This window comes from Equus asinus, chromosome 5 (assembly GCF_041296235.1).
Source record: "Equus asinus isolate D_3611 breed Donkey chromosome 5, EquAss-T2T_v2, whole genome shotgun sequence".
Classification (NCBI taxonomy): Eukaryota; Metazoa; Chordata; class Mammalia; order Perissodactyla; family Equidae; genus Equus; species Equus asinus.
Window position 1 is genome coordinate 21,127,572 of NC_091794.1, and position 17,474 is coordinate 21,145,045.

Below are 17,474 nucleotides of genomic sequence, written 5' to 3' on the forward strand. Positions count from 1 at the left end.
GTATCTACTTTAAAGGACTGTCATGCAACTGTAAGAAATTCATGTAACACTCTTTAAGCACCTTACCTGGTATATAATAAAGACTCAAATTTTAACTATTATCATCTTTAGAAAAAAATAATACCATATTATTTTTCCTGTACATCTAAAGTAAGTGACAAGGTGTCAGGGAAAAACGTAAGTTAAATAAGTGAACGCCTGATGACCCTATTTCTTGTAACATAAGAGATAAGGTCATATGTAAAACTGAGGGTGCAATGCTGAAGGCTAAGAGAAGAAAATTTCAGAGATCAAGATTCAGACAAGAGATCAACCGAAGTGAAGGTAAGGTCCAATAAAGAGAATAAATAAACAGAATGCTGAACTGGCATTGAAGGGATTGCTGTGTAAGTATAACTCAAGGAATGGTGAGTCTTGGGTTTTAGAAAGGTCATTAACACAGATGTTGAAGCTATCCTTTTTTTTTCTTTTGGTAAGTTTCATATGTTTTATTTACTACCAAATTGTCATATCCTAGAAATAAGATTTTTTTTTAACTTTCAGATGTACACCATAATATATTTCAAATTCTGTGTAGATTACATCATGTTCAGCACCCAAAGACTAATTATAATCCATCACCACACATGTGCCTAATCACCCCTTTTGCCCTCCTCCCTCCCCACCTCCCCTCTGGTAACCATCAATCCAATCTCTGTTGCTATGTGTGTGTTTGTCGTTGTTTTTATCTTCTACTTAGGAGTGAGACCATATTGTATTCAACTTTCTCCCTCTGACTTATTTCACTTAGGATAATTCCCTCAAGGTCTATCCATGTTGCCACAAATGGCTGGATTTAATCCTTTCTTATGGCTGAGTAGTATTCCATTGTGTATATATACCACATCTTTATCCATTCATCCCTTGATGGGCACCTAGGTTGCTGAAACTATTCTTTTTTCTAACTATTATGTGATTACAAGGCTTCTTGATTTTACTAAATCATTTGACGAAGTTAATTGTGATATATTTATGAATGACCTGGAGATATGCATAGCACTGTGTTATAATTTAATTCATTTGCTAAACAATAATACCAAAGTGAAAAATAAAAAGATGAAAAAATAAATTAAAAAATAAACTGTCAAGTTCAAGGGAGGTTTCAAGTTGTAGGGCTACAAGTTCTGTCCTTCCCTTGTCCTAACCAATATTTTCACAAATAATTTCATTTATTAGGGGCTGCAAAAGCAAATGCCTTCAACGGCTAAGGAACAAATGTAAATGCGTGAAGCCAAAATGTATAATGCAGCAAGAGACAGTGGTTGGTCAATCAGATAGTACAAGACTTAATTAGAAGCATTCTAATTCAAAAAAATATTAACAGAATCTGTTAGCCAAATAAAACACATCAGGGAATGGATTTGGCAGTCAGTTTACAATTTCTGACTTCAACACAACCAACTAAGATTGACAACTAGGATGAATGGCTTAAAAGGAAGGCCAAATAAGAATTTAAAGGACTCTAATAGACTGGAACACTAAGCCAAACCCACAATATGAAATTTAATGAAGATAAATATAGAGCCTTATGATTAAAATCAAAGTATCAATTTACTATGGAGAATGACAGGTAAGACAGTAATTCATCTGGAAAATAAATGATAGGTGTAACTCAACAGAACTCAAAAGGAAATCAACACTGAAATGCAGCTAATAAAAAACTTAATGCAATATTAGGTTACAGTAGAAGTATTACGTTCAGATCAAGAAAGATAATTCCACGCTCCTTTGTATAGTTCAGGCTTCATTCGACATACTGATGATATCCAGTTTTAGGCATTATATTTTGTTTATCAATAAAGCAGAAGATATCAAAGGAAGGTTAACGAAACCACGTCTGCTATAGGTTGAATGTTCTAATTTACTACACTATGGAAAATATGGAGATTCAAATTATATTTGGACTAGTACTTCTTAGATTAACATAAGCCTATCTTTTTGCTGAAATAAATTTTATTTACTCCATTCATCATCAAAAACTTGCAGTTTTCTTTAGAACCATAGAGGTGGTTTGTTCATTTTGTAGGTATGATGTAAATATCCCTTTGACATTTATAAGCTTCATTTTGACAGTCTTCATTTTCTGAGACACTGGTGGTCTCTCATTTATATTTAAAAACATTGTGAACTACCATTCACTTCATGGCTCTTTGCTTGTATTCAAATCAAATCCCATTTTTTTTTTTTTTACATCTGACTGGGTCCTAAAACCAAAAACCAAAACAAACACCCAATAATACTGCTACCAATACTGATTTGAAATAAATGGGCTCAACAACATATATTCTTTAGATGCTCTTGTTAAACTTAACAGATGTTCTGCTGTAAACTAAAGAGCCACAGGAATAATCTCTGAGGGGAGAATGCTCATCCCTAAGAAACACCATCACAGTAGAGAAAAAATTAATATTTTCACATTCCCAAAGTAGTTTTGTTTGGAGGTTTGTGCAAAAGATAATTCATGGGACTAAGGATGCTAATATTTCAAGAAGACAGAATAACTACAATTCAGCATTTCTATCACTTATAATTTTCCGAAATATCTCAGGTTTGCTGTTTTCTTAATGTAATCTCTCTCTTTTGGGTTATCGGACAGAATGCCTAAATACTCAGATTAGCTGTAGTTTTAAAAGCCAAATGCAGAAATACAACATATAAAAAGTATCATTTAGATGGAGATACTAAAAACACTTAGTTTACTAACATAATGAGAAAATAATAATTTAAAAGAACAGTTACTAGGCTTCCAAAAACTTTGCTAAGGAGTCACTGCTACAAAACCCTGCTAGTATACAAAGTGGATCTTATTCAGAAATATCCAAAAAATTACATGACATACAATTCAAGAAGTATTTCTCTCAATGGTTCCGTTTACCTAGTTAACACCTTTATTAATAAACTAGTCATGCGTCACTTAACGATGGGGATACATTCTGAGAGATGTCATTAGGCGATTTTGTCGTCATGTGAATATCAGAGTGTACTTACACAAATCTAGATGGTAGGGCCTACTAGACACCTAAGCTACACAGTACCAAGCTTACAGGACCACCAGCATACATGTGGTCAGTTGTTGACTGAAACGTCATTATGTGGTGTGTGACTGTACTAACTGCTGAGAGCCACTCCTCTAGGAACTCCACTCGAAAACCATTCACTAAAGAAACTTAAATGACAAAATTTTGACCACACCTAACAACTCAACAACAGCTGGAACAACTACATCCTACATTTGGAAAACAGACACCATTATCATGCTCTGATCCCCAGATGATTTTTGAGGTTGAAGAAACAAAACTGCCTGATGCTGCAGTTTTAAACAGAATCATGTAATTCTAAAAATTTGATGGGACGCAAAGCAGTATATCAGAGAATCCAGTAATAAGATAGTCAACAAAGTATCATGGTAGCCCAGGATTCTCCTCAGAATTGGGTTAGGAAACTCGGACAGCAAAAAAACTTCAAAATAGATGCCTTTTCTCTGATGGGTGTGCCAGGCTGGCTAGAGATGGGAATACTACTAACAGTAAAGTGGGCGTGGATTAGGAAAATGAGAAATATCCTTTTTCTTGGGAGACTGGGAGAGAGAATGGGGAAAGGAGGATGAGTACCTAGCCTACAACAATGACTATGACAAACGTCATCCTTATCTCAAACCTTCCAACAAAATAAATACCAAAATTAACAAAGGTTTAAAAAAAAAAGTTATAAATGTACCAGACAACATGAGTATGTTTGCAAATCTTGGAGGACAAAATATCCGTAAGCTATTAGGGAAAATAATGCCAATTTGATTACATAAAAATGTAAAATTTTTATACTACTTTTTTTAAAAAAACAGAAAAACCAAATTTAAAAAATGACAATTTAGCAAAAAAATATTTCTGCTCCACATGACAAAGGGCTAATTTGTTTTTGTTTAAAACACAAATAGCTCTTGGAAGTCAATAAGAAAAGACTAACATTTCAAGAGAAAAAACGGAAAGGGGCATGAACTGATGGTCACACAAATAGCCAGCAAAAATGTAGAAAGATGCTCAATCTCATACACAATTAAAGAAATGTAAAAATAACAATGAGCTATCTTTTTTCACCCATCAAACTGGAAAAGAAAACTCAATCTGTGAGAACTAAGTATTGCAACAGGGTCATTGTCCAATGTGCATGGTAATTTCACACTTCTTGTAAAAGCCCAAGCTCTTGCAGCCTTTTGGGAAGTCGAGGGGTTACAGTAAGCACAAGAGTCTGTGGCATTTTAGCAAAGATCTGCTCCCTTACTCTGTGATCCTACCCCCACATTTGGGAAGCTCTATCTGGCACTCTACTCCAGAGAGGTGTGGCCAAGAAGACAAGTAGCTCCCCCTCCCTTCAGCTCCCAGTCTGAGGCTATGGTTTCACCCCAGGAGGACAGGCTGTCACTGCGGCATCTCTCATCCCTGCAGGTCCAAGTTGCAAAAGATCCATTCCAGTTGGGCACAGCAGGAGGACTATGTCTCCCTGCCCCTACTCAGTCCTCACTACTAAGTCAGAAGTTCTTCTATTCCAGACACAGCAGACTGGGGCACTGAAAGCCTCATTCTCAACTTGCTCATAGGACAGACCTCCCAAGCTGGGAGAGGCGAGCTATGAAGACCAGAGGCTGCCACTGCCCTTCCACCAGTGTCCACTCATAAAGTGAGGGTGTTACTCTGGGAAAAGTGGGTCCTCACCACAAGTTCTAATGCAGTGGAACAGGGGTTCTGTCCAGAGGGAAAGGCAAACTATATTCTCTGCCAAAAGAGACTGACTTTACTTGCAACACAGTAGGGAGAACGCCATGCCTACGGGCATTATCTAAAAACAACGGACATCTTTGTGGACAGCAATTAAGAGGAGGCTGGTAGGTCCATGACACAAGCAAAAAGGCAACGCACCGGAAGTTTAAAGAGAGCCAAGAAAAGGGATTAGCCAAAAAGAGCCTACTTGGGATCTCACTTATCTCTGAAGGTCACTAAGGATGTGCACAGGTGCTAGTGTGAGCAGGATGAAGGACAATCGTGAAAGTACTCCTGAAGCTGCACACAGATATATAAATGCACAGGAGAAGCATCACTGGCACAAGGGGCTGACAAGCAACCTCTGACCAAACACTGACTGAACAATAAGCTACTCTGACCCAACAGCAACTCGCAGGAATCAAATCACATTCATCCCTGGCAGGCAGAAAGATTATGAATGCCCAAGGCTGCACCCTCTCAGGAGCAATCAGAGGAGAAATGCCAAGCTACTGGTCCCTCGTTCAACAGGTGACAAATAAATATGAACTCCCTGAACTATGATAGTAGCATCCAAGCCACTCACACATCCAATGGTAAAAGATAAAAATATAATTAGCTAAGGAAACTTTAAGCACAACTTTTGACCAAAAAGTGACATTAAAAAGAAGAAAGATCTAGGGGCCGGCCCCATGGCCGAGTGGTTAAAGTTCTGCACTCTCCACTTTGGCAGATCAGGTTCACAGGTTCAGGTCCCAGGCATGGACCTACTCTACTCATCAGCCACGCTGTGGAGGCATCTCGCATACAATGTAGAGGAAGACTGGCACAGATGTTGATCAGGGCTAATCTTCCTCAAGGAAAAAAAAGAAGAAGAAGGAGAAAGATCTCAAATAAATAACCTTTAGTTCCACTTTAAGAAATGAGAATTTAAAAAGAAAAATGGGGACCAGCCCAGTGGCACAGCAGTTAAGTTCACACATTCCACTTTGGCGGCCCAGGGTTTGCTGGTTCGGATCCTGGGTGCGGACATGGCATCGCTTGGCAAGCCATCCTGTGGTAGGCGTCCCACATATAAAGTAGAGGAAGATAGGCACAGATGTTTGCTCAGGGCCAGTCTTCCTCAGCAAAAAGAGGAGGCCTGGCAGCAGTTAGCTCAGGGCTAATCTTCCTCAAAAAAAAAAAAAAAAAGTGCAAAATAAACCAACAGCAAGCTGCTAGAAGAAAATAATAAAGACTCTAACAGAAATAAATGAATTAGAGAACAGGAAAGTAATTCAAACAAAGAAAAAAAAGAAACTCTAAGTTGGTTCATTGAAAAAGAATCAACAAAACTGACAAACCTTTAGCTAAACTGACCAAGAAAAAGAGAGAAGACTCAAATGATCAAAACCAGTAATGAAAGAGTTGACTAACCTTACAGAAATAAGAATTTTAAGGGAAAAGTATGAATAACTTTATGCCAATAAACAAGATAATTTAGATGAAATGGATAAATTACCAAAATGGACAAAAGAAGAAACAGAAAATCCAAATACATCTATTACAAGTACAGAAATTGATTTAGTAACTTAAAAATTTCCCACAAAAAATGCCCAGGTATAGATGGTTTCACTGGAGAAATCTAGCAAACTTTCAAAGAAGAATTAATACCAGTCCTTCACAAACTCTTCAAAAAAACAGAAGAGGAAAACACTTGCCAACTCATTCTGTGAGGCCAGTATTATCCTGATACCAAAATCAGACATTATGACTGGGGGGTAAAAAACTACTAGTCAATATCCCTTATGAATATAAATGCAAAAATCCTCTGAGAAATACTATCCTGCAATGTATAAAAATAATTATACACAATGATCAAAATGGAATTCCAGAAATGCAAAGTAGGTTTAGCATTGAAAAAATTAGTGTAAAACAACTTATTCATAGAATAAAGGATGAAAACAACATGATCATTTCAACAGATGGAGAAAAAGCATTTGACAAAATCCAACAACCTTTCATGATAAAAATGCTCAACAAACAGAACAGAAGGGAACTTAACCTGATAAACAGCATCTACAAAAAACTCACAGCTAACATATTTAAAAATCAAAGACAATGTCTTTTCCCCCTAAAATCAGGAATAAGACAAGAATGTGTGCTTTCATCTCTTCTCAACATTGTATTCAAGGTTCCAGCAAGGGAAGTGGCAAGAAAAAGCAATAAACGGCATCCAAGACATTACATTTTGATAAAAGGTCAATTCAAGAAGATGAAACTATCATATACATATATGCACCAAACAAAAGAGTCCAAAATATACGGAGCAAATATTTATAGAATTGAAGGAAGAAATAAGACAACTGTACAATAATAACTGGAGACTTTAATATACCACTTTCAATAAGGGACAGGACATCTAGACAGAAGAGCAATAAAGAAACAGAGGACTTGAACAACATTATAAACCAATTGGACCTAACACATATAGAAGATTCCACCCCAAAATAGCATAATACACATTCTTCTCAAGTGCACATGGGATATCATCCAAGGCAGGCCAAAAGACAAATCTCAATAAATTTTAAAAGAATGAAATCATATGAAGTATCTTCTCCAACTAAAATGGGATGAAACTAGAAATCAATAACAGAAGGAAAACCAAAAAATTCACAAATGTATAGAAATTAAATAACACACTCTAAACAATCAACAGGTCAAAGAGAAAATTAAACAACACACTCAAAGAAGAAAAATTAGAAAAAAAGAGATAAATGAAAACAAAGATACGACATACCAAAACTTACGGGAGGCTGCACTCAGAGGGAAATTTACAGCTGTAAACGCCTACACTAAGAAAGAAGATCAAGTCAGTAACCTAATTTTACACCCTGAAGAACTAGAAGACGAGAACAACTAAACCTAAACAGAACTAAACTAAACTAAACCTAGCAGAAAGAAGGAAATAGTAAAGATTAGAGCAGAGATAAACAAAACAGAGAACAGAAAAAACAATAGATTCAACAAAACCAAAAGGTGGTTCTTTGCAAAGATGAACAAGATTGATAAACTTTTAGCTAGAATGACAAGGAAAAAATAGAGAAGGCACATATACTGAAATCAGAAATCAAAGTGAGGACATTACCACGGACCTTACAGAAATAAAAAGGACTATAGCAGAGTACCATGAACAACTGTGTGCTAATAAATTAGATAACCTAGAAGAAACTGATAAATTCCAAGAAACACGCCAATTACTAAACTGACTCAGGATGAAATACAAAATCTCAACAAACCTATATAACAAGGAAAGACTGAATCAGTAATCAAAAACTTTGCAAAAAAGTAAAGTCCAGGACAAGATGGTTTCAATGGTAAATTCCAACAAACCTTTAAAGAAGAATTAACAATAATCCTTCCAAACCTCTTCCAAAAAATAGCAGAGTATAAGTGTTCAGATTAGTGCCTAGCATACAGTAAGCACCATATAAGTTTTGGCTGTAATTATCATTACTACTATTATTATACAGAAAAGGCTATTTATTCTCTTCTAAAAGATCTCCCAGGTAGATACTGTACAATCTCCCCTTGTTCAACAATCATTACTAAGATATTCTTAACTGTTACATTTCTAACATACCGCTTCTGGAGAAATCTACATTCTATGCTAAATAGTACAGCATACTATGCAGACTCTGGAGACAGACTGCCTAGAGACGACTCCTAACTTTGCCACTCAGTAGCTGGATCACTCCTGGGTAATTTACTTAACTGCTGATACCTCAGTTTCTTCTTCTATAAAATGGGGATAACAACAGCACCGATTCTTCACTGGGTTGCTATGAGGTTTAAGTGAGTTATAAAGTACATGTAGAGGGCTTAAGGCAATGTCTGTCACTTAGCAAGTGCAATATATATTATTAAGCAATAATTTGTAAAATAGTAAGTTAATGTTTATTAAGTGTTAAGTATATGCCAGGTGTTATGATAAGCACTTAATAAACATTATTATACTTTTTTCCTCACAGAATCCCTACTGTACAGATGAGGGAAAAGGTTTACAAAGGTAAATATCTTGTTCAGTCATACTGCTATCAAATGGCAGAAATGGAATGCAAACCCAAATATTTCTAGCTACAAAGCCAGTAGGCTTTACTTTTCAGAATGGATTCACCCATACCCTTTCCTCTCCAGCAGTAGTGGCCAACAGGCGTGATCAAGCACACAGCACTCTTCCCTCTGACCCCAGAAGCAGAGTACAATCTTCCCCTTCTGCACACAGCCCTCCACACAGTTACTATCAATAGAACAAAGTTGAAATGAGGAATGAAATCAATTTGCCATCCTTGCTATTTAAACTGTCTCATTCAAGTAGAGGGAGAGTTTTATTTAAGGAAGCCTCTCTCTTCATTACTTAAGTAATCAATCTATGATGAATCACAAATAAAATATTTTTACATGTAAGGTTACTTACAGAAATTTTTCTTAAAGAAAACTACTAACCAACTTAAATAAAATTTAAGGCTCCTGCAAAGACACAATGTGGTTTACATACTATGTCCTTCAGAGTCCTAGGGCTCTACAGAGGTGAGCTGTAACTCGGAGAAGGCCAAGTCAGCTGGTCCCACACCCTAGTTTCAACCAGAGCAACTCTGCTTTTTCTCTCTTCTATCTGTAAACAGGAGTTCTTAAAATTTCATTTGGGAGGAATGGGGTTTCTACTGCCAAATACTGATATTGAAAAAACACTATTACATAGGATACCTGGAATTCACTAAAGATTATAAGTCCAGACTTTCAAAACATTCAAAAATCTCATTCTTCTCTGATAAAGGGAAGAGTGCTACTTACTCTAAACTAAATCAGTTACTAAAACCTCTTGGGTAACCTACAGTATACTAACTGATTACATGATGCTCCAGTTACTATAGCAAATACCAATAATTCCAATCAGAAAACTATGGCTAAGACTAATTAGGTCATACCTCTAGTCTCTGTTCTGACTTAATTCCTCCTTCTTCTTGTTAAACTGGCTACTCCTTTCACCAGTTATAGGCTAAAGGTTGATTATTCATAATCTCTAAAGAAAACAGTATTTAAAATGGCAGGGTGGAGCACAACAAAAGAGAAGGTCACCAAAGCAAACCTAACCATTCAGTCAAACTGTGGTCAGTGGAAATATCTGCCAAATATTACAACAATCCTACTTTAGCTTCACCCAGAGCTGAAGGTGCTTACAGATAAAAATTATGATGAAGCCCCAGGGTAGTTTAGCTACAATTCTAAAATTAAAAATAACAATGGGGGGGGGGTGGTAAGCCCCACGGCCTAGTGGTTAAGCTCAGAGCACTCTGCTTCAGCAGCCTGTGTTTGTGGGTTCAGATCTTGGGTGCAGACCTACACCACTTGTCAGCCATGCTGTGGTGGCGACCCACATATAAAATAGAGGAAGATGGAACAGATGTTAGCTCAGGGCTAATCTTCCTCAGTAAAAAAATAAAAATAAAAATAACAGTGGGAGGTAGTTAAGGGTATTACATAGTACAACAACTCAATGGAACATTACATAACCAATAACCACAAATATTATGAGGCACCAAGGGAATGTTTTTATGAGATCTTGAATATTTAATAAGGTTATAAATAATTATTCATACAACCATGTAAAACAGGTACATATGGAATAAGATACGTAGAATTGAAGTCAGAAGCAGAATAGTGAGTGAAAAATTTTTCTTCTTTAAAATTTCCCCAAAAGGGAGTAGTAGAGGCTCAGAGAGAAAGGATACCAAGAAAGAGAATGAGGAAGGCTCAAGACATCTGAGAATCCATGTAAAGATTTAGAAAAGATCAAAGAAAGAGAATAAGATGGATAGAAACCCAACAAAAGAGGGGTAGAAAAACCCAGAGAAAGAGGTTGATATAGGTCATAGGGGAAGTAACCAACAGACACACACACAGCCCCAGAGGGAAAGGAAATCTGAGGGGGTGACACAGACCAAGAGGGAGGGTAAGAAACCCAGGGCCCAGAGTGAAAGAGGCAGAAACTCAGCAAGTGAACAGACTGAAGAGAAAGGAAAGAAACGTTTAGAAGACACTGATAGAAAATGAACAGAGGGAGAGAGAGTCAGAGATGGAGGACAATGATGATGAGAGAATTACAAAAAATTCCCACATACATTTGAACTCATCCATCCTGGAGCCTAATCAAGTCTTTCATCCCTATGAATCCTGAAACACTGAATTCTTCTTTCTCATCTTTCCAATGCCCCCAACCCATCCCCCTAGTTGCATCCTCACACCTCTTTTAGGCTCACATTCTTATCATTGATCTCCTGCCCAGAGCTTTCCCCTGAGCAATCTGGAACCCCAAAAAGAAATTCTTCATAGAGTTTTGAACCCTAGTTTCTTCGGAGAGGGTCCTTTTTACTGTCTTTGCCCTAGACAAAACCTGGATCCCATTCAAAGGCACTGGCTTCCTTGCAGCTGTCTCAAATGAAGACTGATCTCATTGCTGAACATATTCTACGACCAGAAGGCAACACTGGCGAACTGCTGGCTCTTCGCTGTCCTGGCCTCAAACAACATGCTCTCTCCCTCCTTCTTGAACTCTTAAGAGCTCTACTACATGGCTACATTCCCCATCTATCCAACCTTGTCAATCAATGTCATCTCTGCATTTAGCAGCCTCCCCATTACCACATATGAAGACATACACGTAACTGTCTACTGGGCATCTCTATCTGCATGTCACACAGGCATCTCAAACTATAATTTACTGTTTCCTCCCCCAAAACTCCTCTAACATATACACATAGACAATACATAATGCTTCCATTAGAAAAATGCCTACCTAATATAGGACTAACACATTTAGAAAGAAATCATCTTTAAGAATTCGTAAGAATCTCATAAGACATTTAGACCCCTTTTTAAACAGCAGCTCTGAGTTCACCCTCAGTAACCTACTCTTGGAGAGAGAGAACTGATAAATAACAAACCTGGACAACCCTAGAGCAGAATCCCTCTTCTCACATGGGACAGATTAGTTTACTACCTAGTCTTTTGAGTGATATGTTAGTCCTGACAGAACAACTGAGAAGAAAGGAAGAGGAAATCATGAATAGGGCAAGAAAAAATTATCTTTTTGTTGGCTGGAAGATGGTGGGAGGCCCTGAAACTTTGTATTTCTGCCTATCTTCATACAATTTTCCTTTTTTGACAAGGAAAGATCATTATTTTTAGCAATATATCACAAATTTTCTTTATTTTTTTGGAGCTATCCAAAATTTAAAGGTGTCTTTTTTTTCCACTTTGGAAAATTTACAATGCTCAAGAGAAAGTTCTGAGATAAATATTAGAAAGTCTATTTCTTTTTTATAATAGAAAGAGGTTCACTGTCCTTCCAGTTAATCTCCCTTAATGATTTCTCAATTGCTCTTTATTTGTAAGACCATTTAAGATAAATAAGCAGCTCTAAATAGCAGCAGGGAGGAAATCACTCTCTGGAATACACAGACAATAGTCAGTCCACTGTCACTCCCAAAAGAGGACTAAGTGAGGGTGAAGGCAGGTTGTGATGGGGGCTTTCACCAAACCAAACCAGACAGTTAAGCCTTTAGATGCCACCATAAATAGAACCTTACATTCAAAGGGTTTAATATTCTTCCCTTTCCACTCTTTACTTTCATAAGAGTTAAATGAGTTAATATTCTAAAGCACTAAAACAGTACCTGGTATATAGGGAATGCTATAGGAATTAAAATAAGTAACCAAGCAAAATGTTGAAGAGTTTTGTAAGGAAGCCTTTGCAAATCCATCTACGTGCAATCCAGTGGTTCATGGAACAAATAATTCTGACCTTTACTTTCCTCCCTGGGGTATCATAATGCCTAGCATCTAATAACAAAAAGCCATGAGGATGCAAAATTCCATTATAAGAGTGCTGTGAACGTAACAGATGCTCCATAATTTTATTTGCGAAGGGACAGGAAAAAGTAAAGACATGCCAAAATAGATAAGATTAAAGACAATAACAACCAGTTCGCTAGGTTTAAAAAAAGAAGCATGAACCAAGTAATTGGCTTTAGAAACAAAGAGCTCACATACTTAGGAGGGTTTACAGTCCCTAATACAAGCAGAGGCATCATTTAAATTTTAAAAAAAGAAAAGGCACCTGAGAAGTGCCAATTTGCTACTTTTAGTTGTTAAAACATTAGCTATCTCCCTCCCACACACACACAACAATTATATATCTATAGTCATGTATACCACAATCCTGACTTAATACATGAGTACCTTCCCATATTACAGGCTCTGTCAAGAAAAAAAGAATTTCCAAGGAAATAATCTAAATAAAACGTAATGGAAAATGATTAAACACTAGCACACTGGGAAACAGTTATGTGAAGGAAAAAGAACACCAGGCTAGAAATCAACAGATATTATGGATCTTAAGGACGTTAGATATTATATGCATAAAATCTGAAGCCCAAAATAGCATACGAATTTATCCAAAGTCGTATTTGTTTAGCCAAAAGATTAAGTGGTTTGTTACTTGCCCAGCCTCTTTACCCCAAACCAGTGAAGGAAAAATGTACAGAAAGATTGAACCTGGGAAGAAGCAACTGTGAACAGGCAGGAAGAAAAAGACCACGGTAAAAGAGAAGAAACAGATTTTTCTATGCGTCCAACTCCAGTGAGTATTATGACATTAATTATTGCATCTTCTGAAAAGACAGACCAAGGAGGAATTCACAGCAAAGTCTTCTTTAATTATCCTTTGCTTTCACAGAATCAAATGTGGTCATAAATAGTGATCACTTATAACAAGCTCTATAATATTCTACCTTTTCCAACTTTTTCCCTAGCCAAGGATAGATTAAACTTGCTTCCCAATGTTTAAGCCTCATTCTGGTCCTACCAAAGTCCTCCTGTTTCCCTTTCCTGTAATACTTCCACTTAACAAAATGACATCATTTTCCTCCCTCTACTAAACAAGTGAACTATCATGGGGCTCCAGAAACATATAAGGACCATAGAAGGTTTAAAAATATATATAAACTTGCTTTAAAGAGAGATGTTTAAAAAAAGAAAATTCTAAAAAGTTCATTCCCTTCATCTTTTCATTAACATTTTCCTGATATAACTAATGATATTCAATGATCCTATCTTAAGCTCAGACACTAGGGCCTGTGTTTTGGAATTCTTCCATTCAATTAGCAAAACTGTTTCACTGGGGAATGGGGGGAGAAAAATGGGGACTATTTCTAGAAGAATAACAAATCAATCCAATATTCAGCACATACTTTCTACAAGACCTACCTTCTCACCACTTGAGTAGAAGAAATACCGCAATCGGACTATGTTACAGTGATCTAGCTTTCTCATGATTTGGAGCTCTCGGTTCTGAAAAGGAAACACAAGAAAATACTTTTTAAAGGATAACTGCTATTCATCATATTGGCTAAGATGCTTCTGAAATAACATTAAACACTAGAATCAGCAGGCTCTAGATATGCTACTGAAAAGTATGGTCTATAGACCAGTGCTGACTTGCAAACTATGTTACTAAGTTCACATACTATTTACTACTGCTCTGCAATAGGATAAATACAGAAATTAAGATTAAGTGTTTAGAATACTTTATAGCAACTTGAGAGAATAATTTTAGGTCTATGAATCTTTTATAAAAGTGGGGCCTATACTTTGTATTTTTAAAAATTTCACTTTTATAGTAATTCATTTGTATTATATTTTACAAGAATATCAGTCTTAAATGAGTTGGAAATTTTGAAAACTGGTACTTCACCACAAATAGCTTGAGAAGCATTGGTCTTTGGTAAGAGATATCTGAAATGAGCTATTACTACTATAATTTTTTGCAACTATAATAAAAAGCAAACTTCTCACCACACAAATGAATTTGGGTGCAAAGGAAACTCTTACAAGCCCTATCATTTTCCAAGATACAGTGAAAAAATCTGAGTTAGCCCCATTATAAGGGCTCAGTTGCTAAGTTTTAGAGAGTTAAAATATAACATACTAGAAATTATACAGTCCTGATACATTTATAGACCACAAAAATAATTTTCCCTTTGGGGAGCTTCAAAGTTACACTCACTCTTCACGGAAAGAAAACATGAAATAATATAACGACTTTCTAACACCATAAGTTTTGTAGTAATAATTAAGAGTATATATTAACGAGATAAATGCCAACAATCTACTTGGCTGTCAGAAATCCAGTTAATAAAGGCCAAATTACTAACACAGAGAAGGAATACCAAAATATCAGCTATGTGGACTGAAAATGTGAAATTTCAGTTAAAATAATGGTTTAGAAGAGCTAGAAAACATAAAGTATATACTTGGGAATCTTCAAGGGAAATGCTGTTAAGGTTAGAAAAAAAGGCCAAAAGAAGAGGAGGGGGGATGCACAGGGGATGAGGAGCCGAATAAGGAGCAGAGTAGGCTCTAGTTCTTAGAAGATGGACGCAGGAATAAGCGAACGTTTCTCCTCCCCTAGAAACTTCCAACAGGCTCTATGGTTGTTTTAGTATGCCCTCTCAGGAAAACAGGAAACTGAAGAGGACTCTCCTTCTGTCCCTTTATATTGACCATGAGAACTGGGCTTACGTATACAGTGATATTTAAAATTCTTTTGTAAGACATTAAGCTTTCATTCCCTTACTTGTTATATATAAAATGTTTATAGTTGAAGCGATAAACAGAAACTCAGACAGGACAGTATAATTGTTTTAACAAAGGTAATAACTGATGTCAGACTCTTAAGTTTGACTAGTGCTGAGGACACAGAAAACTTTACCAATTTCAAAACTGTGTCCATTTCCATTCCAATGTGAAGCCATTTCTGGAATATGTCTATATTTTGCCAATTCACATCTAGGTATGGCTAGTTTTGTGGGAGAACTACTAGTAAGCTAAGACTCACTCCCTCTCATGATATACAAATATTAAGACTAATTGTTTAACATAGCCAACTATGTTAAAATAAGCTATCTATTTTCCAGTACTCATGAACCAAGTAATAGAAAACTATTAAATTCCCAGATAAGAGAAGTTGTGAAAGATTATGCACACTGCCTTTTATCAAAAAAGATGCATAAGTGAAGCAAGTACAGGGACCTAAAAATTCATCTGTCCTTTCTCTGATGTTCATATTCTATTCTTTTAAAGAGGAGGTTTAAATTTTCTCATTTTAAAATTCCCTAAAAGATCTAAAATATAAATTTCATAGACCAATATTTATAAGTATTAATCAAGCCAATACTAGGCAAAATTCATGCCTAAGATGCATCTAAATATACAACGTATATTAGTAATGCATGTAAATATACAACCCGATCCTAGGCATTTTTACTGAGTCATTCTTTATTAGTTCACTAATGACATACTAATTCTATGGAAAACACTGTTGTTCTACAAATATAGTGTACCTAATTCTCTGTCAGGTATTATTCACAGTGTTAAGGATATGGCAGCAAACAAAACTAACAAAGTTGCTATCCTCACGAAACTTAGAGTCTACGAAGGACAGGGAGGAATAAATAATATATTTTCCTGTTAAGTAAGAGGATAGAACATGATAGAGAGAATGGGCTATAGTAGACCTCACAAAGAAGGTAAGATCTGAACACAAAGCTGAATGATATGAAGATGAGAACCATGTGAAGACATGAGATAGGGCACTGCGGTTACAGGGAGCCCCAAACATAAATGCCTAGAAGTGGGTTTGGCATATTCAAGAAATAACTAGAAGGATAACGTGATTGCAGCATGGTGAATAAAAGAAGAGAAGTGGGAGATAAATTCAGAGAGGTAGGCAGGGGATATGTTAACCATGAAAAGACACTGAATTTCACACTAAATGTAAAGGAAAGCCAATGAGATTTTGACCAGGAAAACGATATAATCTGATTTACCTTTTCAAAAGATCATTCTAAAAACTGAAGAGAATAAATTTGAGGGAGAAAATGGATCAAGAGTTCTGTTTTCCATCTATTAAGTTTGAAATCCTTATTAGACATCAAAGTGAATATACTAAGGCTTAAGGTAGAAGTTAGGGCTGGAAATATTTATCTGGGGGTCATCTGCATGACAGAGACTTAAAAAGCAAGAGTGATACTCAAAAGTATCACCTAAGGAAGAAGTTTAGACAAAAAAATACATTCATAGTATGAAAAGGAGTGGATCAAGTAAATAAATCAAGTCAATGAAGTAGGATGAAAAACAGGAGAGAATGTTATCTTACAAGCCGAGTTTAAAAGGCTGGGGCGGCGGGGGGCGGGGGGCAGTGTCAGAAAAAGGGAGTGACCATTTATGCCAAAAGCTGCTGAAAGGTTGATTAAGATGAAAACAGAAAATTGACAATAGGGATATGGCAAATGCAGGATGCTGATGACTCTTAGAAGAGTGATTTCAGTAGAACAGTGATAACAAAAGCCTACCTAGAGTGAATTAAAGTGGGGCTGGGAGAGACAGGGGAAGGACTAAGAAGTTACAAAGTTCAAAAAAGAGGTAAGATTTCCAGCTACAGTAGAAATAAAGAGAGAGACAAATTCACTCCTCCAAAACACCTATACAAAGGACTACACTGTAGAAAACAACCATTTCAGGGCTCTGGAAATTGACCAAAGGCAAGAAGAAATCAAGAAGCATTTATTCATGAAATACGAC

General features: G+C 36.4%; 1 protein-coding gene across 8 annotated transcripts in view; it reads right to left on the reverse strand.

Annotated features, from left to right (window-relative positions):
* GSK3B (glycogen synthase kinase 3 beta) overlaps positions 1-17,474 on the reverse strand; it is a 203,018-nt gene that overhangs the window by 83,591 nt on the left and 101,953 nt on the right. For all 8 annotated transcript variants that reach the window (XR_011503171.1, XR_011503170.1, XM_044771530.2 and 5 more), the window contains exon 3: positions 14,100-14,183. Coding sequence is in view for 6 of the 8 variants with exons in the window: in XM_044771530.2 (XP_044627465.1) it covers positions 14,100-14,183 (84 nt within the window). In the remaining 2 variants the exon portion in view is untranslated. The remainder of the gene's footprint in view (positions 1-14,099; positions 14,184-17,474) is intronic.